General features: G+C 34.7%; 1 protein-coding gene across 6 annotated transcripts in view; it reads right to left on the bottom strand.

The window, feature by feature from the left end:
• sorbs3 (sorbin and SH3 domain containing 3) overlaps window positions 1-15,794 on the bottom strand; it is a 78,937-nt gene that overhangs the window by 34,662 nt on the left and 28,481 nt on the right. For 5 of the 6 annotated variants that reach the window (XM_051117074.1, XM_051117079.1, XM_051117080.1 and 2 more), the window contains exons 2-5: window positions 5,155-5,217; window positions 2,587-2,784; window positions 643-715; window positions 271-410 (exon numbers count right to left, since the gene is read on the bottom strand). In XM_051117074.1, the coding sequence (XP_050973031.1) occupies window positions 271-410; window positions 643-715; window positions 2,587-2,784; window positions 5,155-5,166 (423 nt within the window). In that variant the 5' untranslated portion in view covers window positions 5,167-5,217. Of the gene's footprint in view, window positions 1-270; window positions 411-642; window positions 716-2,586; window positions 2,785-5,154; window positions 5,218-15,290; window positions 15,311-15,794 lie in introns of those variants that run through there. The other variant, XM_051117076.1, reaches the window with a different exon arrangement.

The raw sequence follows: 15,794 nt of genomic DNA, 5'->3' as shown, positions 1-15,794 counted from the left end.
TTATTAACTAACATTAACAAAGATTAATAAATACTGTAATAAATGTAGTGTTCATTGTTCATTCGTGTTAATTAATAAATGAACTAATGTTAACAAATGACAACTTATTGTAAAGTGTTACCTTTTAACTTGTTGTTTTAGTTGACTATAATAACCATGGCTGATAACAGCACACCGTGTATTCATGGCTAATTTATGGATAACAGAAATTATTATTTCATTATTATTTTTGAATGCATTCTGGAATTGCAGTGGTTCAGTGAGACTCACAGATCGGGATGCGATCGGCATTCCTGTCTCATCTACAGGACCTATTCCAGAGAACTTGATTAAGCGCTCCTCTCGAATGCCAGATGTCCTGGGCAATGTGGTAGAACCTCCAGTCCGTATCCCACCATTGGACAACCCAACTGAAAAAATGAAAGATGACAACTTAACACATACGAAATCACATGAAATATAGAGTATTTTAATTTTAGTACAAAAATGTATACTTCTATATACACTTATCACCACAAATAAGATACACATAGTGATTCTTCTAATTCAGTCAAGCAGCACCAAAACTGGTCAAATGACTTTAGAGGTACATGCACTTAATATGGCAAAATTATTTTCTGTCTTATCATGTAGATGATTTACCAGTTGTCTGAGTCGGCCCATAGTAGGATCCAAAACTTTGAGTTGGGAATCCACCTCCATTGACCTCAGTGACCTGATGGAAACAAAGGTACATATAGTATATATAAACACATTTGTAGAAACAGTAAATTAAAGTAAAAAATTAAAGTAAAAAAAAAAAACACTTAAGCTGCATATATAAATATCTGAATGTCATTACATTAGACACAAAATATCAAACAAAATATCAAGTGGCATCTAATACAAACACATTCAATGTGTGGTTTTACAGTCCCAATACTTAGCTTTTAGACAATACATAAAAAAATAATAATGATAAAAAATTTATTTTAGGTTACTGTAAATAGGATTAAAATACCATACCATATCATAAAATAGGAGAGTCCTTTTTTGTATTAATGCCACAAGGGGGCAGAACAACCCAAGTTATGTTCCTGCACAAATTCAGTCCAAGTGTGTAAGGATGTCAAAGCAGTGTTATTTTAGTATTATTTATATACTACTATAATATTCGTTAATATTTTACATTTGTTTTTAATTTAGTATTTTCAGTCTCAATTTTCATGCTTTCATGTTCAGTTTTAGCAACTGTGTTATCTGCTTTTGTTATTTCTTTTTTTTTTCTTTCATTTTAGTAATTCACTTTATTTCAGTTAGTTGTCAGTTAGGTATTTTACATTTAAGTTATTCATCTAACATTTATATACTGTACTATTTTGTATTTTTATTATTTATTTATTTTTAATTATTACAGTTGAGATCAAAAGTTTACATACACCTTGCAAAATCTGCAAAATGTTAATTATTGTACCAATATAAGAGGGATCATACAAAATGAATGTTATTTTTTATAAAATACGTTTACATATAGTCCACAAGAGAAAATAATAGTTGAATTTATAAAAAATTACCCTGTCCAAAAGTTTACATACACTTGAATCTTAATACTGTGTTGTTAGCTGAATAATCCACAGCTGCGTTTTTTTGTTTATTGATAGTTGTTTATGAGTCCCTTGAACAGTTAAACAGTTAAACTGCCTGCAGTTCTCCAGAAAAATCCTTCAGGTCCCATAAATTCTTTGTTTTTTTTTTACCATTTCTGTGTGTTCGAACCCTTTCCAATAATAACTGTTTGGTTTTGAGATCCAACTTTTCACACTGAGGACAACTGAGGGACTCATATGCAACTATTACAGAAGGTTCAAGCACTCACTGATGCTTCAGACGGAAAAAACATGCATTAAGCATTACTTTTTGAATTTGAAGATCAGGGTAAATTTAGCTTACTCGATCTGTTCAAAAGTGTTCACCAAAGCTCTTAATGCGTTGTGTTTTCCTTCTGAAGCATCAGTGAGCGTTTGAACCTTCTGTAATAGTTGCATATGAGTCCCTCAGTTGTCCTCAGTGTGAAAAGATGGTTCTCAAAATCATACAGTCATTGTTGGAAAGGGTTCAAATATGCAAAAAATGTTGAAAAAACAAAGAATTTGTGGGACCTGAAGGATTTTTTTTGAAGAACAGCAGGCAGTTTAACTGTTCAGGACAAACAAGGGACTCATGAACAACTATCACTGAACAAAAAAAAACAGCTGTGGATCATTCAGGTAACAACACAGTATTAGTATTAATAATCAAGTGTATGTAAACTTTTGAACAAGGTCATTTTTATAAATTTAACTATTATTTTCTCTTGTGGACTATATGTAAACTTCTTTTATGTGAAATATCTTATTCAGGTCAGTACTAAATAAAAAATAACATCCCTCTTATTTTGGTAAAATAATTAACATTCTGCAGATTCTGCAAGTAGTATGTTAACTTTTGAACACAACTGTATTTACATTTAAATTTAGCAACCTGGACCCCAGTGTATATGAATAATAAAGATCTCAACACACGTGTAATAACATCTGCAGCAGTAATATGTTACAGTTGTGCTCTTACCTTGTGCTGTGAAGATGCAAGGGCTGAACTGTTGTGGAACGGGCTTAAGGGAGGTGTAGGAAGTCCAGGAGAGATTACAACTACTTCTTGGGTCATATCCGGAGACATGAAGTGCTGTCTTGATCCACTGCCGGGAAGAGCCTCGTCCGAGAAAATGATCCGCGAGCCATTGAGATGGTCATGCACCTCCACTCTTCTCTAAAAGAAAAAAAAACAAAAAAAAAACAGATTTTGTGTCACTATCTAATCACAGTTTCCATCCATCCATTTTCCACACTGCTTTATCTTCTGCAGCATCACGGGGGCTGGAGACTTTTGGGTCACAGGTGGGGGACATCCTGAACGGATGGCCAGTCCGTCACAGGACTCACACACACACACACACACACACACACATGTTGGGTTAACATGTTTTATGGGGACATTCCATAGGCGTAATGGTTTTTATACTGTACAAACCGTATTTTCTATCACCCTACACCTAAACCTAGCCCTCACAGGAGACTGTGCACACTTTTACTTTCTCAAAAAAACTCATTCTGCATGATTTATAAGCCTGTTTCCTCATGGGGACCTTACAAATGTCCCCACAAGGTCAAAATTTACTGGTATTACTATCCTTGTGGGGACATTTGGTCCCCATAACGTGATGAATACCAGGTGCACACACACACACACACACACACATTCACACTCACTCACATCTACTGTACAGGCAGTTTATAATGTCCAATTCACCTATGCTGCATGTCTTTGAATTATGGAGGAAATGGGAGCACACACAGACATAAGGAGAACATGCAAACTCAACTGGCTCCCCTGTTGAAAAAAAACTAGCATATACTGTTTAGGTATGTTTTGAAGCATGGTAGCTTGTTTGAGCTGGTTTAAGCTGGTCCTTAGTTGGTCTGAAGCTGGTTGTAAACTGGTCCTGAGCAACTATCTCAGAAATAATATTAAATAAAATTACATATAAGTATATTCAAGTCATACTTATGTCAAAAAGCACTCTAAAGTTCAACTAATTGCATTTATATAGTACAGTCATTTAATTGTAAATAATGTAAGTGTCAGAAAACATTATGTAATTTCAGAATCCAACAATATTTGGCCAAAATACAGCAAAATAAAATAAAATAAAATAAAATAAAATAAAATAAAATAAAATAAAATAAAATAAAATAACAATATTAATGTCTTTTTCACAAGAGTAGTGATGCACTGAAATTTCAGAATCCAGCAATATTTGGCCAAAACAGCTAAATAACATAACATAACATAAAATAACATCAGAGTAGCAAAAGGCCTAAAGTACTGACCAAAATAGTTTAATTAGTACTACTCTACATCTATTTCATGCACATTTTTTTAACATTTTGCTATGTGCTTTTGTCTTTTTTGTTTATTATAAATAAATAAATTTAACCGCTTTTAACTAATTCTATTTAACTAATTTTATTTACAGTTTTTTATTTTAGTTTTAGTTATATTCATTCTAGTACTTCAACTTATTTTTGCTTTTCATTCAAGTTAATTTTTTTTAATCTAATATTTATATTTTATTTCATTTCAGCTAAATTTAATAAAATAAAAATGAAAACAATTTTATTATAACTAGTTTAATTCATCATGTGAGAACACCCTGTGCAAATCTAACTACTGAAATGTTATTTTTGATTTCAGTTTTTGGCTAAATTAAAACTTTAATTTTGGTTTTGGTAAAAAAAAAAAAAAACTTATTATTATTAATATTATTATAAATTTATTAATAAATATTTGAAAAGTATTATTACATTATGTTTTATATTTTTGACAGTGACCATTTTGGAAGGGTTTTTGGAAGCAACCTTAGCATGACAAATCTCCTCTCATGTCAGCTCAGTTTGCTACCCAGTTCAAGTATCAAAACAAACTGTCCATCCTCATCCAATTTTAGATTGAAGATGTTCCACCTTCTTACATAAAAAGACTCTCTGTGGCTTTGTTTGAGGGGCCTAACCCTGGTTTACTGGGTTAGGTGTGACTCCCAGCCAACAGGGTCATGTAGAGTTCACCACAGCCAGTCACGGATAACAGGTTAAGTTAAGATTACCAAGTAAGTTTTGCATGCAAAACATCTTCCTGACCTCCTTTCCTCTTCCTTTTGACTTGAACCCCACCATCCCTCACTTTCTGTTTTCACTGTGACCTGAATAATGCTCCCTCTCTCCATGTGAACTCTAGGGGTCATGGGAAGATCCCTGTGTTCTCACAGATGGTGAAACTGTATCTTGTTAAATCATGGAGATGCCTTTGTGAGCTGGGGAAACAGGGACTAGGGCTTTTTCAAGGAAATCCAAGTCAAGTCCATAAATAGCTCTCTCTTTCTCCCCTCCTGTCATTGTGTAAGGGGCTGTTTGTAACGTTTCTTTCTTTCTGTGGTTCCAGGGCATCTTTCGAGGTGATGCTGAACCACCCAGGAACTGCCAAGGATCATAAGTAAGTGCAAGTGCAAAGTACCTCACATTAGCATGGGTTTAGCGGTTTGAGAAACGCAGAGAGCAAGTTGGCTTTGAAAGTTTGTCTTACCTGAGACTGCATGTCATCTGCAGGGATCCTGGTCCGTAATCACTCAGATCTCAGACTCACTGCCTGAAAGAAACAGCATTAAAAATACTGTTAATTCCTGATGCAGAATTCAAGTATATGAAAAACATTTAATGCTAAATCATGAGGACTTTTAAAATGTTACTTTGTTTGTTTCTATTTTATTTAAATCAGTAACCAACAACTGGTGTAACTCAAACTGTCCCATTCACACAGCTGTTTATATACTTGAATCACTACCAACAGCAAACAATTCTCAGTGTAAAGTAGCTAAACCCCAGTCAAAACACTGCTAGATGATGTTGTGATAATTAGCATATTTACTGTCAATGAATCATATTTGCATTCTGTCTAGTGTCAGCCTTTTGAACAGTATATCTGTTTGCTTCTCTCTGTCCATTTCAGCCAAATTCTTAATAAAGCTGTTTTCATATTTGTTTAATACATTTTATATATTTGAATATATGCATTTTTTCTGTTGTCAGACAATGAAGTAGCGACTGAAAAACAGCAAATCGTTAAGTCTAGTTACAACATCATTAAGCAACACTGATTGCTGATGCATGAAGCAATCTATATCAAGTTGTGAATCATCAGAGATTAATCAAGGTGCAAATCAACCACCTTTTTACCTTGTCAATAACAGCTCTGTTCACAGCGACCCAGTTCGGTGCATGTCTCTTTAAATGATAATGAGCTACTGCTCACCCCGCCCCTCACTTCCATTTTTGTGTATACGGTGGTGCATTACCATCAAAAACAAAACTAATCCGTCAGGAGAAAATGAAGACTTGTATGTTCATTTTTGCATCCAAATACAAAATTTTGCATCTGATGTCCCCTTTAAGGAGGACTTTTTCGGTGCCTTATTTATTTTTTAAATCCATTTTTACTTTTTGCCCTGAGAAAGAATTCATATGCATTTTTAAGGGGTGATTGTTGCTTGTGATTAATATGTGATGATGAAAACGTACATACTGTATGGGAACATTTTCGCAAGACACAAAATACGTACCGCCATGTACGTTTTGTGACATATTTGATGTGAAATGTCCACTGAGTGGCGCTAAAAGAGTGTTTTTCCCCGGAACAGATGAACACACATATGGTATGTTTTATGTGAAGTTGGTTTCGTACGTGTCACCGCAGTTCTGACTTGAAATGTCCATTGAGTGGCGCTGTAACTCTTATGCTCTGTGACATTTTAAAATAACGTACCATCTGCACTACACCTAAACCTACCCGATAGTATGAACCAAAAGAGAATCTGATGTAAAAACGTTAATCGCAAACATGCCGTTTTAGCTTGTTTTTCAATCGGTCATCTTTTAGTTCTTTGATAGTGAATCATGTTTTAACGGGTTTCGTACCCATGGATTCCACATTCTATGTCCAATTCCTTGTCGGCTTAGCTACAGAACAAGCTTGTTATGTCATTAGGGGTGTGCGATATATATTGTCTAGGATAATATCGTAATTGTTTTTAAAACAATATGCGATATGCTGAGTATAATCGCAAAAAAACAAAACCCAAATATATAATCTGACATAGTTAATATTTTTTCTCCAAATATTAGCATGAGGTGACAATGATCTTATAAAACAGTCCAATAAACGAGAAGTTAATATTAATTAACTGACCATTTTAGACACAAGTTCCTGTTTTTGCTCTGTAGTTTCAAACAAAGCCACAGCAGAACTTTATGTGTCTGAGCAAAAACCTACGGTGTTTGGTTACTGAATCAATCAGCTGTTTAAACGAATCAGTTGAATGAATGACCCAGTGACTCACTCATGCAGTGATTTGCAGCCACCTACTGGCAATTTTAGGTTTATATTTAAAGCATATTTTCCATTTTTCCCCTAAAATTATTTAAAATACCAGCACAATAACATGCTCAGCCATATTTTGTGTAATTATCGTTATCGACAAAATTTTATATCATAAGATATCATTTTTTTGCCATTATCGCACACTCCTACGAAACATATGGAGCTGTAATCATAACTGTGTATGAAAAAAACAATTACTGCATCTAGTGTTCATTTCTGTTGGAAACTGCAGTGATATGCACTTATTGGTACGTATTTCGCATCTTGGGAAAAAGTTCCCACAGGTACGTTTTCGTCATGAGATCAGGTAGCCAATTTCGCTTGTCCTTTCTTATATCAGTGGTGTTAGACTTCATACTGACACCTGCTAGTGCGAAAGTTTTTTTACTAACTGCTACTTCTTCTCACAAAAGCTGTTTATAGTTTGTGTTGTTCCTTTTCTCTCGCTGTGTGTTTCCACACATGGATAATATGAACATTCCTGGATTCAATTCCAACAATTCTTTGCATGTTTTGCTCTCTTATTGTCTTGGACAGAAGCATTTTGTGGTATGGTCACAGTGGCTGTTGTGTATTCACACTCGACGTGCTCAGCGTACCATCATTTATCCTTTGTCTGTGGTGTGAGCATGCTTCAACAAATTTTAGTGTTTTGTTTGTTTGTTTGTTTGGTCATTTTTCAATTTGCAAACCCAGGAAACAAAAATAAGACATTAAAATGTGACATTCCTGCTGTGTTGCCAGGGCATTAAATAACTAAACAATGACTACTGGTCAAACTTTCCAACAAGTCATAACTATGTAAACACCACCACAGATGACAAATCAGACCAATCTGGATTACTGTAAACAACTTACAAAACACCTGAAGCAGAAAATGTTTAAATAAGGAAAATTGTCTGAAACATAAGAACGTTTTCCCACTGCTCTACAAAAGAAATGGTCTAAAACCCACAAAAACCCGGTCATCATGGCAACCGATGAGCTTTCCAACATGAAATGTTTCATATGACTTTAGCTTTCCATTTGACATCAGTGTTTCCCGCTCAGCACTCCTATGTGTTTTCCATGCAAGATGATTAACTATGAACCAGAGACCATAATGATTGCCGTCAGTTTCCTGAGTGCTGTATCCACTGCTATGAACACTGGGCTGTTCACACAGGGGATTATATGTTGGGCTATTCTCTTCTCTCATTCTCTTGGCCCTGATGACTCACCAGTCTTGAATGAGCTCCATTACATAACAGAAAACAATAACTGAGCGTGCGTGTATGTATGTGTGCTTCACAATGATCTCTCAGTATGTGAGGGTCCCACAGTGGGGGTGTGTTTATTTGCATGAACGGCGCTGCTTGTTAACATATGTGGATTTGTACTGTATCAGTTAGTTAGGGTGAATGCTGGGACAGAAGTGAAATATGACTAAACATTAAAGGAACCGTTCACTCAAAAATTTCACTTTTGTCATTTATCCACCCACGTGTCTTTTCAAACCCACTGAAGGAACATGGTGATTGAAAAACATGGGATAGGAGAAAACTATAATACACTGATCTTGCATTTGTTTGCAAAATTGTGTTCCTTCAAGAAACTTTGTGTTTGCTCACAAAACTTTTGTGTTACCCCCAAAAACCTTGCACAAACTATTGCATTCTGCCATAAAAAAGATGTACTTGTGAATACAAAGTTTCCGGGGGGATATAAAAGTTTTGAATGCAAAGACATTGCTATAAACCCCTTTCACATTTTTTCCATCACCATCAAAAATTCTTTGGGGGAAAACAATATTTTTAAGGGGTTTTGAAACTGAAGGCAAAGTTTCTTTGGGAAATGCTAAAGCAAACACATAGTTTCTCAGGGGAACACAAAAGTTTAGAAAGGAAACAACATGTCTTGGGAGAGTGCAAAAGTTTTGCAAATGAGCAAAGATTCTTGGGGAACACAAAAGTTTTGCAAGGGAGCAAAGGTTTTTGGGGGACCATAAATGTTTTTCAAAACCAATGCAGTGTTTGTTGGGGAATCGCAAAAGTTTTGCAACAAATGTGCAAAGTTTCTCTGGGAAACGCAGAGTTTTTGGGGGGAATGCAAAAGATTTGCAAGCAAACTATTCTTGGGGGAAAACCTTTGTTTCCCTGAGAAATTTTGCATTTGTTGCAAAACTTTTGTATATCCCCCAAAAAACATAGCATTTACTTAGAAGACATTTGCATTTTCCCAAGAAACTTTGCATTTGTTTTCAAATGTTCGCTCATAAATCACCACATTCACTTTCTTTGTATATGAAATAACTGCCAGGACATTCTTTTAAACTTCTTTTGTGTTACACAGTAAAAGCAAAGTGGGTTTGGCATGTGAGGGTGTGTAAAAAAACATTACAAAAACATTTTGAAATCCACATAAGCTTGCATAAAAACAAAATATTTTCCATAGCAAACCCCACATAACTTGTCCGTTCCCCTTTCAGGACGTTATGTGACACGCAAAGACCACAGCTGTATGTCAGAATGTTACAAACAAATCATTCATGTTCATTCTCTTCAGCAGTCAGTTTAATGCAGTTCATAAAAGGGTTAAGATTTCAGTTCTTTGAATCAAACACTAAGGCCATTCATTCATACGTTTCACAATAAAGAAAAGAACGCCCAACCTTTTGCCCGTTTTTGCATGTATAAATACTGTGTGAAAAGCTTTTGTCGCAGATTGCTATGCTTTGTCAAGTCATATATCAAAATAAAAGAAAAACCCATAATGCTCAATAGCCAGTTCGGAAATGGTACAACTGAAAGTAAAGGAGTGTTTATTTATCGTACTGTCTGTCTCCACATGTATGGAAGAAACAAAGAGAGTCGTGTGTGTGTGGGTGTGGGTGTAATTATACATCTGTATGAACCTGTCAGTGGACTATATCCTGTACCACTCAAAACCAGGGATGGTCATGGTGGGCATTAGTGAGTTGACTAGTTGATTTTTTTTACACTTCAACTTACAGTTTGCACTTTAAAACTCTCTCGCTGCACATACACTACAACTCAAAAGTTTGGGATTGGTACAAGTTTTTGTGTTATTTTTTATCATTTCTGTGTCTTATATTTATATATGTTTATATTTATTTACGGTCACTTTTTATTAGCTCAATGCATCTTTGCTGAACAAATATCTCAAACTATCTTACTGACCCCAAACTTTTGACTGGTAGTGTAGATTTAGATGGACATCTGTGGCCTTTGGTCTATGATGGCAAAGCTGAATTTTTCTAGTCTTTAGTGTCACATGATCCTTAAAAAAAAAAAAAAATCATTCTAATATGCTGATTTGCTTTCCTAGAAGCATTTGTTGTTACTATTTTGAAAACAGTCATGCTGCTTAATATATTTGTTGCATTTATTTTCCAACACGATCTCACGGCTAATTGTACATATTTTGCGAAGTGGCTAATTCGTACACTGTAAAAAATAAAAAACACAATTTGTTGAGTCAGCTTAAAATAATTTGTTACCCTGCTGCCTTAAAACTTTAAGTTCAGTCAACTAAAATAAGTTTAGTCAACTTGAAATGTTAAGTTGTACTAAGTAACAACTTAGATATTTGTGTTTGCTAAACTTAACAGATGGGTAAGTAACCCAGCTGCCTTAAAATTTTATGTTGATTCAACTTAAATATCTAAGTTGTCACTTAGTATAATTTAACATTTCAAGTTGAATAAACTTTTTCTGAGTTGACTGAACGTAAAATTAAGGCAGCCAGGTTACAAATTATTTTAAGTTGACTCAACAAATAGTTTTTTACAGTGTACAAATCTGTATGACCTAACTCGTGCAAATTCGTCTGAAGGACCACACCTAAGCCTATGCCTCACACAAATCTTACAAAATCGTACGAGTAAGGTTGTAAGAATTTGTACAAATTAGTGACCTCGTAAAATACGTACAAATTGGTCATGAGATAGCATTGTATTTTCAGGATTTTCTGATAAATACAATGTTCAAAAGAAAACTATAAAAAACAATTTGTTGAGTCAACTTAAAATAATTTGTAACCTGGCTGCTTTAAAATGAGGTTCGGTCAACTCAAAAAAAGTTTATTCAACTTGAAATGTTAAATTATACTAAGTGACAACATAGATATTTGAGTTGAATCAACTTAAAATTTTAAGGCAGCTGGGTTACTTACCCATCTGTTAAGTTTAGCAAACACAAATATCTAAGTTGTTACTTAGTACAACTTAACATTTCAAGTTGACTAAACTTATTTTAGTTAACTGAACTTAACATTTTAAGGCTGCAGAGTAACAAATTATTTTAAGCTGACTCAACAAATTGTGTTTTTTATTTTTTACAGTAAACAGCATTTGAAATAGAAATCTTTTTAACGTTACAAATGCATTTACTGTCAATTTAATTAATTCTTGCTGAATAAAGTATTGATTACTTTCAAAACAATAAATAAATACACTAACAGTCAAAAGTTTTTGAACATTAAGATTTTTTTTATACCAAAGTACACCAAAAACAGTAAAATTTAGATTTTTTTTTACTTTTTAAAATAACCGTTTTCTATTTGAATATATTTTAAAATGTAATTTATTCCTGTGATCAGAGCTAAATTTTCAGTCTTCAGTGTTACATGATTCTTCTATGATCCTAATCATAGAAATCATAGAAATTAATACTTTTATTCAGCAGGGATGATGATCAAAATTGACCAAAAATGATGATAAAGGCATTTATAATGGTACAAAAGATTTCTATTTCAGATAAATGCTGTTCATCTGAACTTTCTATTCATCCCAAAAAACCTAAAAAAAATATATATATACTAATAATAATAATAAATGTTTTTCAAACAGCAAATCAGAATATTAGAATGATTTCTGAAGGATCATGTGACACTGGAGTAATGATGCTAAAAATTCAGCTTTAAAATCACAGGAATAAATCATTTTAAAATATATAAAAATATATATATTTTTTTTTTTTTTTTTTTTTTGCAAATTTTTTGCTGTACTTTAGATCAAATAAATGCAGGGGTGGTGAGCAGAAAAGCCTTCTTTAAAAAACATTAAAAATCTTATTAGTGTAATTAGTGTAAATAAATACATAAATAAATAAACAAACTGACCCAAAGTTTTGAATTCTAGTGCATATTTAACCATTTTAAGACTATTGGGGCTCCCCTGCGGGGAAAGTTTTCACAGGTTGAGAAACACTGGTCTAGTTGTTTTTCAACCAAGAATGTGTCTAATGTAATTTCCGATTAGGTGAAGCCAAAACCCATCTAATTATACAGGGCTTCCTAAAGACTAATTAATCGACTAGCTGTTCAGTCAACCACTGAACAGTCAATTTTGAGACCATACCGTCTTAAAAGGTGTCATTCTGAAACAACTATCCTGAAACAGCAATTCTCTAAACCAAAACAGTTTATGCCCTGACGTGCAAGAGAAGAGATTGTAGACTGGACAACAATGCTGTTGGCTGCTTAGACCATTATTACCTAAATGAGCACTATGTGTGTGTGTGTGTGTGAGTGAGAGAGAGAGAGAGAGAGAGAGAGAGAACAGCACCCAAAAACATTCTCTCAGCAATTGGAAGAGGACTCCTGAAACACAACCTAATACGGTCACGTCTCCCTCAAATATCCTTTGGTGAAATATGCTCAGATTCCTTCTCAGAAAACGTAGAGCATTACTGCTGTTTGTTTTGAGCGCTCCAAGCAATTTTTGCAATTACAAAACTCAAACAAGCATCTGCGATGCATAAATGTTGCATTCTTCCGACAGCAGGCTAGCAGACCAGATTTGTCCATTGTTTTTATCTGGGACATACAGTACTGCGCATTAGATGCAAGTCCATATCTACTTAAATCACAGACTTTAGTGTCACATGGACTTTCAAAAATCAGTCTAATATGCTGATTTGCTGCTCAAAGTTCTATCAATGTGTATATTTGCATACAACACAGTTATGAAATGTATTCGCTTAAAGAGCCAGTATGAACTGATAAAGGAGGACGTATTGGGAAGATGTGGACGGGTGGGATGAGGAACATCCCTGCGGAGGACTCTGTAAACTTGGCAATGACATCAGACACGCTTCCCACAGCTCTAAGGTCACTGGCACAAGACGGGACGGCTGGCCTGTCCTGCAATATCTGAGAATGTCCATATTGTGCCATGTGTTTGTCACCTGCAGAGTATTATTGGGGATGGTCAGACAGAGTTTTGGCATTCAGAGTCTAAAAACCTTTATCCATTTAAGACAGATAAAACAGCCATAAATCAAACAGTTCAGAGCGGACCGCCATATCACAATACAGAGTAAAGTGGATCCTAGTACCACATAAACACCACTGCATCCTGACTTCCAGGAAAACTACATACCAGCCAATCATAATGAAGCAGTCTTTGAACAGTTTGTAAATGTCTATTTAAAAGGCATAGCTTACCCAAAAATGAAATTCTGCCATGATTTACTCACCCTGAAGTTGTTCCAAACTTTGTTTTTTGGAACACAAAAGATGTCTTTTTTTGTTCACCAAATTAAAGTCACCGGAGTTCAGTTGTGGTTTGGGCCCCATTCACTTTCATATAAACAAAAACATTCTTTGAAATATCTTCTTTTGTGTTCTGCATCAGAAAGAACAGATTTGGAACAACATGGGGGGACGTAAATATGTCTTTTGGGCTGCGATTACACATACAGTGTGATGCAAAAGTTTGAGAACCTCTTGCAGAATCTGTGAAAATGTGAATAATTTGAAAAAAATAAGAGAGATTGTACAAAATGCATGTCATTTTTTCACTGTCCTGAGTAAGATATTTTACAATAAAAAGATGTTTACATATAGTCCACAAGACAAAAACCAGACAAAAAAATAAGAGAGTTGAAAACAATTTAGTAAGTAATGTTAACATACTATTAAAAAAAAGATTCAAACATTCACTGATGCTCCAGAAAGAAAACTTGGGGGGTGAAAACTTTTTGAATTTGAAGATCAAGGTAAACTGTACTTAATTTGTCTTCCGGGAAACATGCAAGTATCTTCTGTTGTTTCCGAAGGGCAGTACTAAATGGGAAAAAAAATTATATTTCAACAAAATAAGTAAAATTTTGACATCCTGTTCAAAAGTTTTCACCCCACGGCTCTTAATGCATCATGTTTCCTTCTTGAGCATTAGGAAGCATTTGAACTTTTTAATAGTTATGTTTCAGTCCCTCAGTTGTCCTCAGTGCAAAAAGATGTATCTCAAAATATACAGTCACTGCTGGAAAGGGTTAGAATATGCAAAAGATGCTGGAAAACTGAGGAATCTACATGATATGGAGGATTTTTCGGAAGAACAGTGCTGAGTTTAACTGTTCAGAACAAACAAGGGACTCATGAACAACTATCACTAAACAAAAAAACAGCCATAGATTATCCAGGTAACCACACAGTATATAGAACCAAGGGTTCTCAAACTTTTGAAGGTGGTTATTTTAATAATTTCAGCCATTTTTTTGTCCTTTGGACTATATTTTCACAGATTCTGCAATGGCTTCCCAAACTTTCACATGCCACTGTATTCAGAACAAAACTCTGCTCTCAGGTTAAATGTTTGGCCTGCTTTGTTGTAAAAGTGCAATCTAAAATGTGAAAACACTGTTTCTCTGCTCTCATTCTAGCTCTTATCTGCGTTTCATCTCATTTTATAAGAACAGGCATGCAGGAAATCTGTAAGACGTAAATGAAAAATCATTAACATTTAATCAGGGTTCTGCTTTTTATGAGCCACTAAGAGTTCCGGCACCAACATAATTAAGCATTAAGGCCTTTAGCTTCAAGCAGAGAACACGAATACCATCTGTGAGGAGTAACCAGTTTGATTAGGACACAAACTCAGCTTAATGAATGTCTGGTAGACTGCAGGGGTCACTAAGTTAATTACTGCGGTCAAATCACTTGCACATGTTGATGATAAATGAAGCTGCAGTGATGCTCTGTGCAGGCTTGTGTTGCTTGAGTCTGATTTTTAATAAAACCCTATAAACCACAAACTTCATTGTGTAATTGCATTCTAACTGGTTTCATCAATAACAGGGTGTATTTAAACCCACAGTCTGCAATAGCTCTGAAGTACAATGTTATACTGATTAATATACATTGTGTAATACTAACAAAGAACTAATGTAGGTTCATACTGACCCCTGGCAAGCTCTGACACAAAAGTGTCCATTCATATCCTATTCAACATTTGACACACTTAAAAGATTAGTTCACTTCCAGAATAAAAATTTCCTCACCCCCATGTCATCCAAGATGTTCGTGTCTTTATTTTTTCAGTCGCAAAGAAATTAAGGTTCCTGAGGAAAACATTCCAGAATTTTTCTCCATAATGGACTTCAGTGGGGATCAACAGGTTGAAGGTCCAAACTGCAGTTTCAGTGCAGCTTCAAGATGAGCATCTGTGATTAAAAAGTATAGAAAGTAGTATTTTTCTTTGAAAAAAACTGATTGTTTCGCTAGATGAAACTCTTATTCCTTGGCTGGAATTGTGTAGAGCCCTTTGAAGCTCCAATGAAACTGCAGTTTGGATCTTTAACCCGTTGATCCCCCTTGAAGTCCACTATATGGAGAAAAATCCTGGAATGAAGGAAAAAAAAATTTCTTTTTGACTGAAGAAAGCAAGACATGAACATCTTAAAAGGAGAACTCCACTTCCAGAGCAACAATTTACAAATAATGAACTCACCCCCTTGTCATCCAAGAAGTTCAAGATGTCTTTCTGTCTTCAATCGTAAAGAAAT

The sequence above is a fragment of the Labeo rohita genome, chromosome 8, assembly GCF_022985175.1.
Source record: "Labeo rohita strain BAU-BD-2019 chromosome 8, IGBB_LRoh.1.0, whole genome shotgun sequence".
Classification (NCBI taxonomy): Eukaryota; Metazoa; Chordata; class Actinopteri; order Cypriniformes; family Cyprinidae; genus Labeo; species Labeo rohita.
Note: the sequence above shows the minus strand (reverse complement) of the source record. Positions and strands in the feature narration are given on the sequence as shown.